Below are 21,223 nucleotides of genomic sequence, written 5' to 3'. Positions count from 1 at the left end.
TTTATTCAATTCATATTTAAATCAAATTAACATTAAAATATGTTTTTCTAAAGCATTTTTACATAAATTCGTTCGATAAAGAATCTCGTAGGGTTTAGCTCAATAGCTTGATATCGCACAGTACTTACCGAAAGGTCACTAACAGAAATCTTCCAAATCTTAATTTGGTCGATTAGCTATTTTGTTTTAGCTCCTTTCATAATATTTTTCTATTCATGCATTCATCTTACCAACAACATTATTATTTCGTTTAATTGTTTGAAAACACTATAACAGTGATACACACATAAAGTATATGAAATATATATATATATATATATATATATATATATATATATATATATATATATATATATATATATATAATGCTGAAATTGTGGCAGTAACAACAAAATCGCTGTTTTTGATAAGCTCATAAATGCAACATGAAAGCATTCACAGGCACCATCCTTCTCTACAACATCCCAGAATGCACTGAGAATTCTACAAAAGAAGGAAGACAATCTATACAAAATTATAATAACAAAATACAAAAAAAAACATATACAAAATTACATTAAAGATGTCTTACAACAGTCAACTAGCTTAAAGTAGTATCGCAATCCACGAGGAAAAAAAATAATGATTTATGTTAAGGAATACTTTTGTAGGAATTATCAATATAATTTTAGGAAATTTGCTTAGGAAATCAAAATTTAATATGTCGTTCTTGGACAATTTGCGCGATGTTTACATCCTGATACATTTGATAAACAGCTTTTTTTTTAAGTTATGAAACATGAGATAAATTAGCCTAGGATCCTAAAGGATCCTTTCAGCTGATCGAAGATGTAGGATGATCTATCTTCAAAAGGTAAAGGAAGACAAAAATTGATTTCACTTCCCATAACAAAACTTGTTTCTGGAAGGGCCTGAAAATTTTTAAAATATGAAAAAAAGATAAATACAAAATATATCTTAGGCTGAGATAGTAATTAACTATTAATTCATAATTATTAATAATAAAAATGAATAATAATGATATTAAAAAAAAATATTACGAACTTGAGGATAAAGTTTACATCTGCCATTTACGCCGATTCTACATCACTTTTTTTTCGACAAGTCACGTGCCGATATAACAACACATCATGTAAGTGTGAAACCATCCGCAACAAGGCCTTGCTATTTGTACCAGGACTAGGGAGTGATAAAGTTGCAGACTTGCATTTTATGTTCAACTGATTATGAACGCTACATTGCTTCTCATTGTCTGTCAAACAAACAAACAAAAAAAGCAATTAGTAATTTAACTTTTGGTAATAAAATACTTTGTGTAGTATCTCAAACACGGAAAAGAAATAGTACTTGACTGAAGTGGTGGTATAAGCTGAATTAGTCCCCTTTATATTAAACTGCCGTCTTAGGTTTAGTGATCACAAAAATTAAATTAAAAACGATAGATACAATCTTCCATGTTCATAGACTCTTCACTAGCAGAGTGGTTAACGCGTTGGCGTATGAAGCCTGGGAAAGCTTTAACCCACAAGTTTGAATTCAGTTCGTTCCCTTTCCAAATAGTTCAGACAAGTGATAAGCATATTTAGAGCGCTTAAAACATGAAACGAAACAAAACAAAAATAATCGGTAAATAAATATTTCTAATCACACAGATTTTTTTATTGTTAGTCTAGATCTTTTACATATTTAATTACATGAGTGATCCAAACTAATTGATTTTTTTTTAAAGTAATATTTGTATTTTCTTGCTCATAATACTACTGAGTTGAAGCTTCGTTGATAAAACACATTTGATTAAACTTACCAAAAGATCACGTCATATTTATTGCTCTGGAAGAAATTTAAACTATTGACATTTCCGAGTTTGGTTAGATAAGTTGTTAGATCGTTGTGTTTAAAATGTAATGTCTTCAGTTCCATCCCTATATTGTTTTGTAAACTTTTTTTCTTTTTTTTTAATGACAAATAAAAAAGAAGTGTTTGGTATTTTTTTATTGCATTTTTATATTTAAAAAAATAAATTCTTCATTTAAGCCCATGTAGCAGTTGGCATACAATTGATCTGTTTCTATCGCTCACGGTTAATGACAGTGTTATCTGGCCAACTCACTGACCAACTGCCTTTACATTTTTCCATAACTAATATTGGTTACCTACTTGAGAGACACCGTTAAGATACTAAAAATAAAAATCCCAGTTCTGTTTTTTTTAAACTGAGATTCCCCCTCCCCCTCCCCTCGATTTGAAATGCCTTCTCCAGTGCTGTTTCTTCTTTACATTTATATTTACTAATAAATTAACATGTTTAATACCTGCTGGGTTTTTCATTTCTGGACACACTAAGTTTTGTTGTTCGTACGCCTCTGTATTTTCTGTAAAAAAAAAAATATTTTGTATCATTAGTTTCAGTTTTAACTTTGCAGTTGCTTTAATTAAGAAACAAAAAATAAATTTTGGTTTCACATAGAATTTGTAAACAAATGAAGCTTAATTAGAGAATTATGCTAACAATCAGGCGCTAACACGGATCCTCATATCAACCCATTATGATCTCTTTGTAAGTAATCTTCAAATACAAAAACAAAATTCAATAAAATACTTAAAAAGACACAAAGATAAAGGCACGTTCCTCGTCCCATATGCTAGGACAAATGTGTACAAACGCTCCTTCTTCCCTAGTGCTATTAAAGCATGGAATGGGTTGCCTGAGCTAGCCTGGAAAACCAGTGACTTGGCAGAATTTAAGTCATTGGTTAATATGCATAACTAAATGTATGACGCGTAGGACGTAATTATCTTCTTTTTTGAAGTGACGTCTGTATTATATAAGATAAGTAGTAATTTTATCATTTATAGATGTTTCAAAATAAACATGTTTAAAAGACTGGAATTCTAAACATTAAATCTCACTTTATATCTAAAGCTGAACAAATATTTTTGTTTCAATATCCAATAACTAAATACAATCAAAATATCCAAACATATCTACTATATTGTTATTCACGTAAACCCTAGTCCATGTTGTTTTAAATAAGAGATAGCATTTGAAATTAATTGTTGGTGTCAAGCATTTAATATGTTACGCAGCTCTAAAGCATCAATTTCAACATACCTTTTTCATAGCCTTTTTGTTCTATTTTCGTAGCACATTTTCTCAAAAGTAAACTAGAAAAAAAAACATAAATTTATTTATAACTAACTTTAAAAAAAAACAATTATTGACGTTGATAATAAAAAGAATTCGAATTCATGATGCTCGAACTCAAAGACAGCCCCTACTAGTCAGTCATACTGACCTGCGTTATTGGATAAACAGTTGTGATTATTATGAGCTGCTTTGAAAAATTGTGTTTAAAAAAAATGATTTACAAACTTATTTGCTTAAAAAAAGAACAACTGCACGATATTAAAATATTAATAATAATAGTATTGCATATTTGTCATAGAAGACATGAAACATATGTCATTTATCATCTCAACACTACAAGTGCGATACTTTTTAGAATAATATTACCGCTCAGTGAAAAGAAATTGTAAATCTGTTTTCATATTAAATTTCAAAAGAAAAACTTTTACTTTAAGAAAACCAAAAGCAGACATGACATATAAAGAGAGCATCTTTCCTCTGTTACTTTTCTTCAACATATATATTTATATGTTCGTATAGATGGTCTTACGCCTACTTTATTTATACATTGCAATACTATTTTGAAAACATAAAGTACTTTTAATATTTTTAAAGGTATAAGAAATAAGTAATTTGAAGAGGATTGATTAAAATTAAATATATTTTGCAACAAATGTTTTTAGGGAAATAGACACTATTGTTTTTGTGTTGTCCGTCTTTCTGTCCGTCTCTTAGTCCAGGTTAGAGTGCACAAACTAGAAAAAAAGATATTGATATTTTAATCTTGCAGCATGGGGCATAGGGGGTATTGGAAAGGTAGTAGTACCTTTGATGGTCCGACATGTTGCACCTTTAGGTCCCTTTCCAACCACTAAATCTCTCACATTTGGCTCCAAGCGCCATGCCCTGGGAAACCGTTTCAGCTGGCAGACTAAACTATGTGTGTGTGTGTGTGGGGGTGTGACAACATGGCACCACTGGGCGAAAGGCCTTCTTGACTAAGGTCACCTGCCATGGAGGAAGTCCAAAGATGGACTACAACGGCCACATGTTGAGAACCAAGGCGAGCCACCTAATTAGTAATTATTGGAGGTACTCGGTTGTGGTCAAGCATGGAGAGCGATGGGCGCTGCAATTCAAGTTTCTAACCCACGTTACACCAAATGATATCACGAATGGAAAAAAATGGTTGACGATTCTTGCATGGTGCCCCAACGGTCCAATAGACTAAGGGATAGCTAAAGGTAAAGTAAATCTTGCAGCAAAGTTGTAGTGCAATGGCTTTTTGCTTTTCTGAAAGTTATGAGTTTGTGGATACACAAACTTTCTTTGTAACCTTGTTTATAGTTTAGACATGCATATCTTCCTAGCCGTGTGTCTTAATAGTTCTGGGTTGAAACCCAGCCAGCAAGCATCCCCTCTTGAGTTAGGATGTATTAATTTACATTTTGTAAGTAATGCCAAAAACAATTCACAAGATTAACACGTGACTTAACTATTTTAGAATATTTTGAGACAATATTAATTAGCTCTAGCATTTCTGGAAATCGAAAAAAGTTGTCCGAGGTGAGCTGCCCTAGTTTTTTTTTATTTTTTTATGTTATTTGGCAAAGAAAAATTATATTATATATTGAATAAAAAAAGTAAACAAACCATAAGAAAGACAGAACTGCAAAAATACCCACAAAGCCTATGACTGTGGCAATGATGATCACTTTGGCGTTTGAGTTTGACTGATGATATGTAACTGAAGGGAAACAAATGAAAGAAAATTATTTGTTAAACGATTTCGAAGTTTCTAGTACAGTGAAACAAACGGAGGTAACACTTAAGGAAATCCAATAAAAATTAAAAAAAAAAAAAAAAACAAGGTTACAAAGACAGCTTGACGGACGGACGGGCGGACAGACCACAGAAATCTAATAACGTCTTTTCTTCTTTCGGGGGCCGCTACAAAGAATAATAACAAAATGTTAAACAAAAATTTTCTTCAATGATCTAATGGATTTGAAGACAGATCAAGATGAAGGGGTTCGAAAACGTGATTGTAGTACATTGCAAGGCAATACTCTCTCTTCTTTGTAATTAATGAAATCAAAAAGTCATAAATCATTCTTGTCCCAAAGAAATAATATTATATAGATTGATGAACACAGTTGCTGTTAAGTTTGACAGTCAAACGCGAAGAGTGAAGACATAGCCATATTTCTGGAAAGATCATGCCAGTCACGCCGGATATAATCAGATGACGATTCAGAAGGGTCGTGCGATGTTCCGGTTCTAGAAGTTCTCTGGCCCGCCTACATAAGCCACTACTTCTTTTTTCTTATAAATTCTTCTCCCTGCGTTTCTACATTGTTTCGCCACGTGTCCGAATCTACCACATGTATAGCATCTATCGTTCTGTCTTAGATCTGTTCTAGTAGATTCTGTAAGTTTGGAGTCCGTTGTGGCAAAACATGCACTTGCTTGATCATCTTTAACTTTTTGTAAACTTTCGCCAAGATGAGCAGCCACGTATCTTTGGCTAGATTCACGACTTGGTCCACATGTCTGGGCTTTCTTTCTTGAAGGAATGTGAACCGATTTTTCCCAGCCGACGAAATTATCTTGTCTACAATGATGAACTGTTTCAGGTTCTCCAATGATTCCTCAATCCCTGAGGGCTGAAACCATTTCTCAAAAGTGGCTTTCACCTCACCGACAAATTGTTTCATGTTGCCATCGGTCAGTGGTTCCAGCTCGTGGAATCTATTTCTGTAATAATCCTAACTACACTGGTAAAAATCTAATAGTGTCTTTTCAATAAGGCGTTGTCTCCTACCTCCTTGTCATTAAGCACAACTTGAGTTTTGATGTCACCTGCAGTTCCTCCATTTTTCTTCTTCTTCCTGCATTCGGAACTTTTCTCTTTTCTCCTCTGCTCTTGCGCCCCTTTCTTCGTTTTGCCGGATAGCTCTGGCAACCCATTCTTCAAGTTCTTCCTTCTGGTAACCTAATTTCTTTCCTGTCTCGTACAAGTCCAGAAGTTCACTTTGTTTTACAGACATTTTCAGGATTTAAAGGCCTGAATAATTAAAATAATACTAGTACGAAATAAAACAAATGTTTAAAAAAAAAAAAAAACGGAAAAATAAATAATAAAATCACATAAATCCAAAATTTGACAGTATACAATCAAAAATTACTCCGATGAAACAACTATGTTTACTGTTCTTGTAATATCTCAGTAGGTTCTAGGGTTCTGGTCTTTAAATAACAAACTATGACCCTGTTCACGAGCCCCCAATTGACCTTGTATTATGATTAGGTCATAAGACCAGTGACTTCTGCTGTACTGGCAAGTTAGTCCAGTGGTACTTCTAATCCCAAATTATACTACCTAGTCTATTAATTATAATCTGTAGATATATAACTCACAGAGACATACAAGTAATAATGAGATTTCCAATTAATAAAGAGTTTATTTAGAAACAAAAGAAAAAGATGTTAAAAAACCGGAAATAATGGCCAACAAAAGAAAGTAAAACAATGAAAAAAACATCAAAATAGTAGGACAGGTTCAGTTCAAAAAAAATCCATCACAGAGGCACAATAGTGTGTCATCTCAAAAACAAAACGATGGCTTAGAATACTATAATACAGGTCCTAACAATCAAAGGACTTTCATCCATAATATGCACTACTGTCTCGTATCAAAACAAAAACAAACTGTCTTTTGTGTATTATACGACTCCAATCTGGTCTTTATTTAAACATATACAGGAGAGGATACGAGACTAAGTAGGCATATAATATTTACATAAACGAACTTACTAATGACAAATAAAGTCCCTTAACAGTGGCACACTCCTCTTGAGTTAACACAGTTAGAGGACAACAACAAGACTATTATATAAACATCATGGAGATCTAGTTCACATTAATGTACACTGGTCAGCTCAAAGACTCTTAGATAAAGTAGCAATTGTATACAGTAAATAGACTTGTATAATGTATTAAAGGGGACTATATCTTATTGTCACAGGAACCATACATAAAGAGTGAAGTTTAAATGTACTGAAGACAGGTTTGTTCAGACATTCAGCGCTTAATGTTGATGTCATTGTTATATTTGTTTTTTGCTGGTTAGCAGTCGCTCTGTTGTTGTTTTCTTCCCCAGTGATGGGTTAGTTTTGTTTGTTTTGATTTCTTCTTCACGTTGTAGTTTTAAAATAGTTAGTAATATAATCTTGTGAATGGCGGTCTCAAGGAATGCGTTTTTTTCTTGGGACGAAGACTTGGGACTCTTGTAGTCAAGACTGATTTGTTATGGTTTGGATTCTTACATCCATTGCATTGGGTTGTGGGCTTCGCGAGCCCTGATTAAATTGTGGCACTGAGCCTAAGGTGTGCTATATCTATGATGGATAATTTGATTATGTGTATTTGATGTAAATACCATTGATACTATTGATCATTCATGTCATAAAACTTCACTCTTGTTGTTAACTAATGTAAGTTCACTTAAAGTTATTATTTGTTTGCTTAATGATTTCACATATAAAGTAATAAACTGTCCGGGGTGTCCGGGCAGACAAGCCACGTCTAAATTACAACCCCAGCAGGATGTTAATAAGCAGCGTAAGGTAGGGAGCCCGGGAAATCTATATCATACCCTAGATAAGTCTGGAAACTCACCTGACAATTAATAAATTAATAAATACAAGATGACTCATATTAGGTACCATATGAAAATATGTTTATCATCTAATTACTCACCCTCAATTGTTCCGTTGCGTACTGTCACATTGCAGATTTGAAATCGCCAAATAACTTTCTGGTCAGAGCTTTCAAAGTTAAAATGTTCACTGACATTTTCCTGAATTTCTCGAGACTCATTTCCAATGGTGACAATTAAAGTGACAGGAATGTCCGAAGGAGATATCAGGCGATAAAATATGTTTATTGTCATGCTCATTACTTCGATAATGTGTCTCTCCGAAGTAATAGATACATTGTTAACTTTCAGCTCGTAGTCAATCTTGATGTCGTCTGAAAAATTAAAAAAAAAAACTTATTTATCAGTTCACATATTTAATCTGTTCAGACTACGCTATAAGATATTTACTCTATTAAATATTAGCAACATTTTAAATTGTATTGTTCGTAATTTTTTTTTTAAGTTTATTGTAACAACATAATTTATATGTCCAGGTACTCAAAAGCAAAACAACTAAAGAGACTAGTATATTTACCTTTGTTCACAATTACAGGTAATGCTGCATACGGGCTGAATTCTTTGTCACCTAACGTAAATATTACAGCACGAAGGTATTTTTTACTATCAGTTAACTTTAATGTGGTGCTCAGAATGATCTCAAAAATGTTGGCATCACTTGTCTTTACGCAATGAATAGAACCACTTTTGTCACTGAAGCAATCTTCAGAGAAGATGAGGTAATCAATCTACATCAGTAAACAAAAAAATTGTATTTAATCTTTTCTATGTGAACTAAATGTGAATAAAATGTGTCCACTATATCTTTATTTCATTCTATAGTAATTTCATTTTATTGTAATGAGATCTCTTCGAGTCTGAAAATTAAAGAATAGTGCATGTGGATACCTAGTCCCATCTGCAACCTACTTATTTAGTCACATGTAGTGCAGGCATAACCAATGTTTGCCGAAGATCTATTTATATTATAATGGGGGCCTGTTGGAAATGTGCTTTACTTCTGAGACGTGGGGACTAGGATTCTTATGGGTAGCTGATTCAAGTTTAAGGGAAAGTAAAGTGATTGGTCGTTGTCCTGCCGTGGGCACTAGAAACAGATGACCTTTACATCAGCTGCCCCATAGATTACAAGGTCTTTAACAGTACTTTAATTAATATCTGCTTAGAAAAATTTGTGTATAATAAAAAATGTTTAATCCTGAAGGTAGATTTTTTTTCCCATCTAGAATTAGAAACTAAGATAAGGTGACAAAATACTAGCTCTATCACATTTCTGTGTTTTTGTTTAGGTCTAATGACTTCTTCCATCCCCTTTCCACGCGTTAGACCCCTAATGCCGGAATTGACAGTTCTGTTTTATAAACGCCATAGCAACATCTTTCAAATATCAACAAGTATTGTAAAGTATCGCATTTCCATATTAAAAAAAAAAATGCTTACTAAGACTAAGACTCAGACTGCTTTATTGATCCTTACGGAAATTTGTTGTGATTACAAGGACTCGTTTCTCATATAAAGACAACACAACAGAAAAATACACATAAATACAACAGACAAGAGTTCATTCAGCGACTACACACAGCTATCTTGGTGCATTTCATGTTCCCTGATCAATGAGTGGCGGTGATAGAGTCTGACCGAGTGAGGTACGAACGAGTTTTTGTACCGCTCCGTTCTTGTTTTGATTGACAGCAGTCGCCCACTTCGCGACGACCTGGCGTAGTTCTGATGGAGCGGGTGGTCGTTGTCTTCCAAAATTTTTTCGATTTTTCTTAGGCACGTTTGTTCAAAAAGTTCCTTTAAATGTGGTAATGTTGTGAGTGTAACTTTTGATGCTTTTTTTTAATGATGTTTTCTAGACGTTGCAACAGTTTAGATGAGGCGTTGCCTTGCCAACAAGTTATTCCGTATGTTAGCAAATTTTGTAATGTCTCAGCAGCACCATTCAACTCTTTATGTTGTGTCTGTTCTATTTATGTGTGTATTTCTGTTTTTTTTTTGTCTTTATATGAGAAACAAGTCCTTGTAATCACAACAAATTTCCATAATGATCAATAAAGAAGTCTTAGTCTTAGTCTTAACCAATGTATTTTACTTTATTAAGGAAAGAGTACATAAAAGTGTTTAGTTCCAATACTGTTAAGATTGTAAAAAGGGAATTGAATACTTACGTCCTTATCTAACTTCCGGTCTGTATAGTGTCGACTAAATCCTATAGCTTTTACATCTATACCAGAATTATTAATAGATCCTCGTAGCACATATTGAACAGTATCATAAGCGGAGTCAATACATAGTATCTTTTCTGCTGTTTTGTCCAGGTGAAGTTTTATACGGCCATTAAGTAAAGCTAAGGCTAAAAAATAACAACACAAAAATGTATACTAAAGTCTAAAGTCATAACTAATATCGCTCGAGGGGGGGGGGGCCGGGAGCATTGCACTACACAAATAAAAGGAAATATTTTTTTTTTAAATACTAAAAAATACTTTTATTAGAAACTAATCTTATATTAAGTGTAGTTGTATTCATTAGTTAGGATCAGTCTTGTCATTACATTTGTAAATAAATCTAGACTAACAATACTAAATCTGTGCGATTACAAATATTTTTAACCATGTTTTTGTTTAGTGCATTGCCACGCTTTTAGCTTTTTTAATATGTTATAATCCTATAAATTGTCTGGATAAGTGGGAAACGGTAAAGGGTGAGAAATAAAGAGGAATATCTGGGTGATCGCTTTTTAAATGTAGTTAGAAAAAAAAATGTGAGCGATCTGAATTCGAAAAAAAGGCTAAGGCCTACTAAATCCAATACAATAACCACTACGCTAGTGAGCTACTTATGATAATGGGTTGTATTTTTATTTTGAAACTTTTTTTTTTCTTCAAAATAAAATAAAAAAAAATAAGGGGGACTATTTCAACTTATACCACCTTATCTGTTAAGTAAAATTTATTTTCCTTGTTTGAGATACTAAACAAAATGAATAATTACAAATAGTTAATTAACTAATCGATTTTTTAAAATTGATTCTTGTGTTAGCAGGTGAAGATAATAGTAATAATATTATAATAATAGAAATTTAATCAGATTTGAGATGTGTGGCTTGCTATACGTTTAAGTTTTGTAAAAAATTATTCATACATGCTATGAATCTCTATTGACTTGCAAAATTTTAATTTAGTTCTGCCTGATTGGTTGCTAAAAATATAGACAGCTACAACATCAGTCCCAATATAACAAGGCTAATACGATAGTTTGAATAAACACTGTGTGAAACACACTCAGAATCGGCCATCAAAGTGGTCAATAAAAAGGCTTGTTTCAACGGGCCATTTTAATTAACAACACTCATGTTGCGGGCTCATTTTCATCTGGAAAATAATGAGTTGCAATTTCATTTAGACTTTACTTATGTTGGCTTATACATGAAAAATCAACTTGTTTTTCTTGTAGCTCATTTTTGAGTTTAATTAATAGTTGAGCGATATCCGATATGTCGGCGGCAATAGAAAACATTTGAATGAAGATTTCTATTTGACATGCGAGAAAGAAAGACAGCTTTAACTGAAGTTTTACTTATTTTGTCACATTTCTTCCATCACTGATAGTAACTTCTTTTTAAAATAAATGGATTCATTTCACTACTTAAAATGTGAACAACTCTGTAGCCCGCAATTAACCCAGACACATTTTCTTGTCTCTTCTTGGTAAATGTTCTTATCAATCCTCTTATCACTTGACGTAGCTCATACTAGTAATACCGTCTTATTTGTTTCTGTTTTTGATTTCATAATTCTGTTGAATGTTACGCTCTGTAGAAACAGCGAGAAACATCTCTGTACGAATTTTTATTTTTATGTAACGATTTGAGAACGTTTCCTGGTAGTTTCTACATTCAGAGACTACTTTTCATTTCTACGAATCTCCCATTTCATTAATGCACTAATATTAAATGGTACGGCACTCTTCGTGTTGATATCAAAGGAAGACAACCCAAACTGACGCAGTAAAGATGCACACACAAGATGTCAAAGACACGGCCAGCTTAAGTAGGCAGAAGAATGTTCAGAGTATTAAGGGGAAAGTTTTAATTAGTGACGAATGATGTGATAGATCTTTAAAAATTAAGAACGCTCTAAGAGACGCTAGAATCAAGACACCTTCTCATTTACAGTAGGAATAAGAAGAATTCTATAGACGGCTAGTAATAGAGGACATCCGACGGTTCCCTCATTAAGTATTAAAAGGGTTTGTTGTTTCAACACTAGCGTCGACCTCCTTTTATCAATTGTTGGCCTTTCGTCGGAGTTGCTGTTCCAGCATTGAGTTCGGTATTACCTCCATTTGAGTTTGTTTATATTTCAAGTTCTCGTCACCGCGGAAGCGCCAAACATATACCTTTAAAAAAAAAACTGTACGTCTAGAATAGGATAAATAAATAGATAAATAAAACCTATTTCACCTTTAAAAGTTTCGTTGATAATCAAGAACGTCAAATATAACTGGAAAAACATGCTGACAATGTCAAAGTGACCAGGCGACAAGTTGTATAGTTAGGTGTGCAGAATACATGTTGTTCCTGAAAAGAAATGTATATATATTAATTCGTTAATTCGACTAACGAGCTGATACCACAGGATACGGAGATTTATTAATGTTATTACTATTAGTTTGTAATATTCATATTTATTCAATGAACTGATAGTTATAAAGATATAATTAAATCCTAGGTGTCACTTACAAAGACCGCATCACGAATGAAGAGATATGAAACAGGATTAATACAGCTATTGGACCACACGATGACCTACTAACCACTGTCCAAAAACGTAAACTCAAACTATCTGGCTACATTACAATGTCCTCAGGGCTCGCAAAGACCTTCCTTCAGGGAACAATACCAGGAAGAATATAAAGTGGAAAACAGAGAATGCGACTATATCAAAGAATGGTCAGGCCTGTCAGTGAAAAAAACTCCACCAAAAGCAAAGGACAGAAAGGAATGGAGAAATACGATTGAGAGATGTGTAGTGCAACAAAGGTCAAACAGACTAAAGGATAGGTGAAGATGAAGCTAAATGTCAACCTGGCCTAACTAATGTTATTGAATAACTATCTAATTGATCTTGCTGTTTTGTAAAGGGCCAATCACTCATTGAAAGCCTCAACAAATTCAACTGTTCCCTTTGTTGTAGGGAATGTAGTATTGTGCCTGAAGGGCACGTGTATAATATGAATCGTTACTTATTAATTGTTGTTTTAAATTGTGTTTCATTTATATGCATACTGAGTAATTTTTTTTTGTTTAAAAAAACAGTTAACATTTATTTGTTGATGTAGGTAGTTAGTATGACAGAAAATACTTAAACTAGTAATACTATTTTAAAAATAATTAACTAGAAATCTAAAACCACTTGCATAAATGTGTAAATAATTTGGTAAAAGATCAACTCCCCTACTTCCTTTTTAATATTATTAGTGAATAGTTGTAAAAATGATGCATTTTTTATTTAAAAAAAAATGCTTGCATAGTTGATTTTTTTTAATTATTTTTTTATTAAATTTTTCGCTTTCAGGAACGAAAAAAAATTAGTCGTTGCATCAGAACTTTGAAAGCTCTAAATACCATGGTGTCAATATCTTTTCTAATTTACGACATCTAAACGTGACTGACGGACCGACAAAGGTGTAGGAGTTATTTATTTATTGTAATTTCTTTGGTCCAATGGTTGGGGCGAGAGTGTAGATTTGTAGATTGTTTATTGCGGTGAGAGGAAGTTTTCATAGTTTTTGTATATTTAATGGTTCAACATTTGATGGTATTATTTGCAACTACACTTAATCGCCTAAATTGTGGAAAGCGTGGTCGAGAGGTCAAGTGCGCTTGAACTTGGCTTGCTTGGCTACCTAGAAGGAAGCTCGAGGTTCGAAACCCGACTAGGGCAGAGTTGTGTTTACTGAGCGCCTAAAGGCAGCACGGAAAACCAACTCCACTGGTCCATAAGTGAGATTGTACCAAAAGCGCTCTGAGCATGCTATAAGCATAAAAGTAGCGCTATATAAAAGCTATAATAATAATAAATGCAAGGAATGTTGACCAGACTCTAACAGACTTAGCTTGGGGAAGAAAGAAACAAGCTGAGCATTAGACACCAGTGGAAGACAACTCTAGTTATCTGTTAGAACGTCAATGGATAAAGTGTTCAAAGAAAACAAAGACTTCAAGAGGAAAGATAAAAGTGTGTTGGGTGTGAACCTTGGCAAAACAATAACTACAAATAAACCTAGAAAGCGTTAGCTCTTACACCCAAGATTCTAACAAGCGCTATTCACTAAACTACATGCAAACACAATCACCACAGGCCCGCGACACAAGTGTGTGAAATTAAAATGGCCTTACATAATCCAGTTAAGACTTAATATTGTCCAGTAGATCGTATGTGTCGCTACTTCTTGGTAGAAAGTGTGCTCTGCCATTGAGGTGCAAATGTTCCCGAGTGTCCCATTACAGCAGCGTATAAACGGCATTATAAAGCTATCCCTCTTATTTCGATATTAAACAAAATAATTAATCGCCGCCAACAATTAATGAAAAACGAGTTGGTTAATTGTTTTGATCGACTCATGTCTTGTCAGGCACAATGAATAAAAGTTTCAACTTGATCTAAGAATGGGAAATGGGAGATATAATATGTTTATACTTTTGATCAGACAGACAGAGTGTTTTGATATAAGTTTTGTACAAATGACAAAACCTTTGATTTTTCAGCCTTAAAGTTACATTTATAGTTACATCTATGTATATTATATAGGGCATTGATCTAGATCTAATCATTATAATTATAGTTGTATAGAACATAATCATATACATAGAATGCGGATATAAAAGAAGAAATACAAAAAAAAAACGGTAATTTCCTATCTGTCATGGCACTGTTTCTTTAAAACAATCCATGACCTCTGCTACTAACCTACATGACCTCTGCTACTAGCCTACATGACCTCTGCTACTAACTTACAATGTTTACGTTTCCTTCCGAATCCATGCCATTTAAATAAATAAATATTTCTATCATTTGATATCAGCAGTAAACTTTTATGATTTTTTAGTTTTCAATATAGTAAAATTGAAAATATACATATTAAGTTTATAATTTTCATTTTAATATGTCATTCATGTATTTTTTTTTATATCAATAAAAAAAAAAGAATATAATACTTAAAAAAATGGCTTATAGCCCTCCCCTCTCTTCGTCAACCAAAAAAAAAAGGTTTGTCATTTTGTTTCTGTGCTGTAAAGAAATCCTGTTCTTTTAGAGTTACCATCCTCCAAGCATAAATGATCGATATCATTTCAATTTCCTCATTTTAAAATAAATTTATATTTTTGTATGTTACAATAATAATTTTGGTGTCAAAATATTTCAAAAATATTAAAGATGATTAAAAGCCAAAAATAAAATTTTAAAATATTTAATAAAAAAACAAACGCTTTTAAGTGAAGGTATTTCCTTACTGATTAGGACAACTCGTCCCATGCTATAAAGGCACTAGGAAAGAAAGAGCACCTATTCAAATGTGTTCCAGAACATACGAATATTTCAATTTTCTGATACATGTTAATACGACATATATACATTTCAGGACTAATATCAATAAAAACTTATTTCAAACACAATTGATCACACAAAACAATGGCATGTTTCAAAAGCAGTACCGTAGAATTAAAAAAAAATAACATTGCTGTCACATATTGCATTGAGTATACTTCTGCAAATAAAACGTTATTATTATTATTATTATAATATTAGTATGACTTAAAAACTTTTTTGTTCATATTGTTGATCAATTGAACTAACATGTAATTACTTACGGAGCTATGGAGCCAATGAAAGCCACTGATCTCGTTCACATTTATATAGTCCTGACGTGCCAGCAGTTTCAGCGTTAGAGTGGTGTCAGATTACTTTTTGGATTGAAAAAGTCTCAAAACGCTTTTATGAAATAAATGTAGAAGTTGTTGATCAGCAGCTCTAATCACGTCTAAAATAACAATAGGAACAATTAATCATGTTTGTAAATATAAAATAAAGAAATTTAATAGAATACACATTTTTTTTTGGGGGGGGGGACTACTAGTTTTGTTTTTTTTAAACTCCTATGAGACTTATTTACAATACCTACAGAAAAAACCTGGCCCTTTTTGTGTTCCTTATTTAGCCATACCCTATGACCTATGACGTGCCGTTCATTTCGAAACAAAAATAGCCATATATATCACGTGCCGTTCATTCATAAAAATGAGGTTTGCGGTTCTCATCTTTTTAGCCCCACAACCCCTTTTTAGCAATGGCCTACCAAGAAGCGACCCTCATCCGAAAATGATATTTTCGCTATTGTAATAAAAACTCGTATTCATAATAATCCGGTATGAATTGTCAAAGCTGTTTTATAACACGAAAAAAAAAAGAATATTTCAGCGTGGCTCCCTTCATTTATTTGCAGACAAGTAGTGGATTCACAATATTCATCTCTTATACTTGTAAGGCAATTATTGAAGCATAACGGATCAGAATAAAAAAGACAACTGTATTCTTAATTTAGCATATAAATATATGTTGTAATAGATGATATTGGGGTATATCGTCTTATCAAAAATATTTTTTCCAAAATCTTTTTCTACGGGAAGAGGCGAACGTCACATAACATTTTGATAACCAGTGACAGGAATTAAGTTGGAAAGCATGAATGACGCTGTGTAGTCTTGTTGCTAATGTTTCACACGGTAAACAAGGCTAAGAAATCCCGTTTCTTTTTTAGGAGTTGATCACATGGTTAGAAGGTAGTAGAGGTCATGGATATCGTAGAAGACAGACATGTTTTATGACGTTCATTCATAAATACATATTAAGGGTCACGTGGGTCTCTTATTTCTGTTACCGAATCTCAACATGGAATTCCTGAAACATAGTAGTGTGGTGACTTAGAGCAAGGCTAGTAAACATAGAGACAATGATATTAGCTGATTCATATTTGATCAATGTTTCCCATTGTTTTCTCTAATTTGAGTCATTCGCGATCGGAGGCTCTAGGCGACTTCCTAACTAGCCTATATCAAAGGCCAGCCCTGATGGCAACAATTTAAAAAAAAAATATTAAAATTTGCTATTAAATTTTAGATCTACGACAATTCGTTTGTGAAGTATTGTTTTGGACTGCATCCTATCATGCTGTATACTAAATTTTCATACAGAAATTTAGTTAAGAGTTCAGTCAGTGCAGTCAGTTTAGTCAAGTCAATCAAGTGTTATCCTCTGAACGAGGCAGTTATGTTGTATCTTTTGGTCCAGTACGAACATTAGTGACTTAGAGAGTCAACTAGTAATTTGGGCAGTTGAAGCCAGTAGACACTACGTATATTCCTATTACGTTTTCACCAACACTGAAAGTTGGATATTTATTATTGATGTATTATTGTTACCCGCTGTGATGCGGACGTTACTTGTGGTTTATTATGTAACTCAGTGATGCCCAAAATACGGCCCGCGGGCCAGATCCGGCCCTCGGCGTGGTTCCATCCGGCCCGCCGAGATGACGGCACAAAGTGTAGACACACCCCTCCAAAAACAAAAGGTTAAATTATGTTGGGCTTCACTTGTAAAGAAAGTGTGGCTTTTTAAAAAAAGAACACTATCTAAACGTCATTATGAAACAAATATGACGGCATTCTTGGTTTGAGCCGCGAATAAAAAAAATGTTAAACTAAGCCTACAGATTGGAGATCGATGGAAATATTTAGCAAAATAAGCGACAAGAAAATGAGTTAGTGGTAAAGCTAGCTACAATGTTGCTTTTATTGTAAGTACAGAAATTAAGCCATTTTCTAATGCGTGAAACAAAATACTACAGTTATCCAATTTCTTAATGTAACTACTAGATCCAGGGATTTCTAATCAAATAGTCTCAATTCAGGTAAATTTCATTTCTGTTTTTTTTTTTTTTTTCATTTTCGTTCATGTGGCCCGCGACACGAGTGTCAGAAATTAAAATGGCCCTCGGGTCGAATTTGATTGGGCATCACTGAATTGTAACTAATCATCTTGGACATTCAATACCGCTGTTATGCGGATGTAATTATGTTTCACATCGAAAGTCTTGATGTAACTGCCAATTAGGTGCATTATTGTTATTATCATCATTAAATAAACATTATATTTGTCTGCTAAAGAGAACTTGAGTCAATCTGTAATGTCTGTGTCTGTCAAGTGTGACTCCAGGAAGCACGAACCCAGCAGTCTAGGCATTAGCGACACACTAATAATAACCAGCCTTATGTGTAATAGTATAATACTACGTCAACGCACATAGAACCTCTACAGGGGGATGTCGCGAGTCGAGACTGTGACATATTTCGAGCAGTTTCTAGAAGCTCATGTCAAGTCAGTGCCGTCAAGCGTAAACAAGTTAATTTTAGACATCCTATCAAAGAAAGAGTTTAAGCGAAAAAATAGCATACGTCAGCTTCTAGAAGGTCAAAGTTACTAAAATAATTAAGGGAGAAGTTTCCATGATTCTGGAATGTACGATGGAGTATAAATTAGGGGAAAGTGAGTTAGTCGGGGTCCTCGCATAGAAATCGTTTTTGTAGAGTAGTAAGTCTTGTGTTAGTATGGGTTAAAATATTTGCGGGTCCATTAGTTAAATTTCATTAGTTGAAGTTACATTAATTGAAGTTACAGTAGTTGAAGTTATACTAGTGTAAAGTTTTGTGCATCTTTAAGTTTCATTTTATAAAGAAGTTGTTATTGAATTGAGAAGTTAAATATGTGAAAGTTGAAGAAGTATTATTAAAGTTGATAAGCTGTCTTTCTTTTTCTTTTTATTACATTTTGTTGTTGTTGTTGAGGCTGTTGTTGTTTTTCTTTTTCTTATTATTTATTTTTTAAATTTCTTTCGGATGTACCTTTAGAATTAAAGATTATTAAATCAATGCACAAAACCTGCCACAGGATGGTGAGAGATGGCCACAGAATGGTGAGGGATGGCAACAGGAGGGTGAGAGATGGCCACAGAATGGTGAGGGATGGCAACAGGAGGGTGAGAGAAGGCAACAGGAGGGTGAGAAATGGCCACAGGCTAGGTTTGTTGACGGGACAATCGAGATGACAGTCCAGAGCGCATACCTAATGATAAAGCAGGTACAACCTTCTCATGACTTGCAATGAAATACTTTTCAAGACAAAAATGTCATCAAACAGCATAATATATTAGAAAGATTCGTGAAAATATTCAAAAGCAGACCTTGTCCGTGTCACAGACTTAACTTTGTCATCAATGAGCTGAATAACGTTTCAGAGGTACGTAATGCTGTTGGTGTCATTAAGAAGATTAATCTATTTCTTCCGTAACAGTCCCAACTTTGAGATCTTTGATTTTTTTTCAGAATCTCCATGTGAAACGAAACTGCACATGTGTATCAGGCTTCAACGCTAGGGTTGAGTGAATCCCATACGTGTCAATACTTTCGAGTCACAGCCTACACGCTAGCGCCGGTTCATTCTAATTTTTCTGTTCTACAGCAACGGTTCTCAACTAGATGTAGTAAGAACTCAATAATTGTTTTGTTAGACCTGATCTTTTCATATTAAGTTATAATAGAATCCTCAAAATGGTGAAAAAAATAACTACAAAACAAAAAAGCGTCAAGTCTATCTTATATTATCTTATAAAATACAGATGTTACTTTTAAAAAAAAAAAGATGATTACTTCTAGGCAATTTATTAAAGCATGTTTTACAAACCAAACAGGAATATCACACTAATTAAACTTTGACATTTTATAATGCATCTGTTTGGGGCTTCTCACCTCAAGAAAACAAGAAACTAGAAAAGACGCAAAATAGAGCCGTGAGATTTATCTTAAATGAATCTTCAAATAAAACTATAAACCAGAGAAACATTTTCGTTAAAGTTGTTAAAAACTATAATAAATAATACATTATACGTGAAATTCCAATTTACAATACAACAATAAACCTTAAAAAATTACTCAGAAAGACAACAATATAAAGGTAAATCACATGTTCCATATTCAAAGGTAAATTATTATACCAGAAGTGCTCATATTTAAAAAGCCTATTTTAACTCTATCTGGTAACAATTTTTGAACACGTTATTTCTCCAACACCCATTCTGCCCGCTCCCATCCCTCGTCGTGCTGCGGGAGGTTTGGACTAGGAAGTAAACTATCTTCAACTCTGAAGGAACATCCGAAACATGTAAAACATTTTACAAAACAATGAACTCTATGTTGTGACTGTTCTATTTATAAGTATGTTTCTGTTGTGTTGTCTTCATATGAAAAAAGAGTTCTTGTAATCACAACAAGTTTCTATATGGATCAATAAAGCAGTCTTAATCTAAACAAATCATGCTTTTCTCAGTCAAAGCATGGACAACATCAGTTGTTACACTTGCCATCTTGTGTCGTGTCAACCCAACACTTTCAACACATTTCTTCCTAGCATTGAATAAATACAATCCTAAGTTTGTGTCTTTCACTGAATGTTTTATCTTAGTGTCAATTACAACAATCCTCGTCTACTATAATAATAAATCTTGTCTTCAAGTCCTAAAATTAGTGAGGAATAAAGTAGTTCCAGATGATGCGCAGTCCCATCTGTGACCTACATATTTTGCCAAATCCAGGGCAAGCATAACTATTGTCCGCAGGGGGTCGATTTAGATTTTCTTTTCGTCGTCTGCGTTTGTCCTCAGAGCGGATTTTCTTTTGGTCTTAATTGTGTATCCCGCGACCTTCGTGAGTAACCTCCAGCTGTCTCGTTCTGAGGCCGCATGCAGCCAGGTGCTCTCTTCTATGTCAGCCAAAGAAAGTTGACGCCTAAGCTGGTCTTTGAGGCGTTTCCGTAGGGCGCATCTGTTACGTGGTCGTCTACTGTAAACGTTTTTCTTATCTTATTAAAAACGGACGTTACTTCAAAAAAAAAAAAAAAGATGATTGCATCCTACGCTTTATGCATCTATTCATGCATGTTAACCAATGACTTAAATTCTGCTACGTCACTGGTTTTCCTGGCTGACTAAAGCAACCCAATCCATGCTCTAATAGCACTAGGGAAGAAGAAGAATTTAAATGGAAGATTTGTTTTACACCTTTGTGGAGAGCGTTTGATGATACACTGGTACACAATTCTAAGTTGATTAAAATGTAATCGTCTTAAATTGAGTCCAAAGAAATAGAATACAACTCGATGAACTAAATCTGAATGATAAACACAGAGATAGAAACTGTACGAAGTAGTCATGGGAGCGGACGGCTCTGTCATAGCAAGAGATTTCACCCTGGGCAA

The 21,223-nt window shown here is 33.7% G+C and overlaps 2 protein-coding genes across 3 annotated transcripts in view; one reads left to right on the top strand and one right to left on the bottom strand.

Moving 5' to 3' along the window:
• The window catches only part of LOC106070200 (uncharacterized), a 121,202-nt gene that overhangs the window by 54,209 nt on the left and 45,770 nt on the right, over nucleotides 1–21,223 (top strand). The gene's annotated exons all lie outside the window — the stretch shown is intronic.
• Nucleotides 362–12,432, bottom strand: LOC129922824 (uncharacterized). 2 transcript variants are annotated; one of them, XM_056010404.1, is made up of 9 exons: nucleotides 12,316–12,432; nucleotides 10,019–10,203; nucleotides 8,365–8,575; nucleotides 7,889–8,161; nucleotides 4,781–4,874; nucleotides 3,113–3,165; nucleotides 2,313–2,372; nucleotides 1,045–1,252; nucleotides 362–911 (listed from the first exon to the last, which is right to left on the bottom strand). In XM_056010404.1, the coding sequence occupies exons 1-8, from the start codon at nucleotides 12,365–12,367 to the stop codon at nucleotides 1,071–1,073; spliced, it is 1,110 nt and encodes a 369-aa protein (XP_055866379.1). In that variant the 5' UTR covers nucleotides 12,368–12,432; the 3' UTR covers nucleotides 362–911; nucleotides 1,045–1,070. The 2 variants fall into 2 exon arrangements, with proteins under 2 accessions (XP_055866379.1, XP_055866380.1); XM_056010405.1 differs by having other exon boundaries at nucleotides 373–483.

Source organism: Biomphalaria glabrata, chromosome 14 (assembly GCF_947242115.1).
Source record: "Biomphalaria glabrata chromosome 14, xgBioGlab47.1, whole genome shotgun sequence".
Classification (NCBI taxonomy): domain Eukaryota; kingdom Metazoa; phylum Mollusca; class Gastropoda; family Planorbidae; genus Biomphalaria; species Biomphalaria glabrata.
The sequence above is the reverse complement of the archived record's forward strand: the minus strand, read 5'-3'. Positions and strand labels throughout refer to the sequence as shown.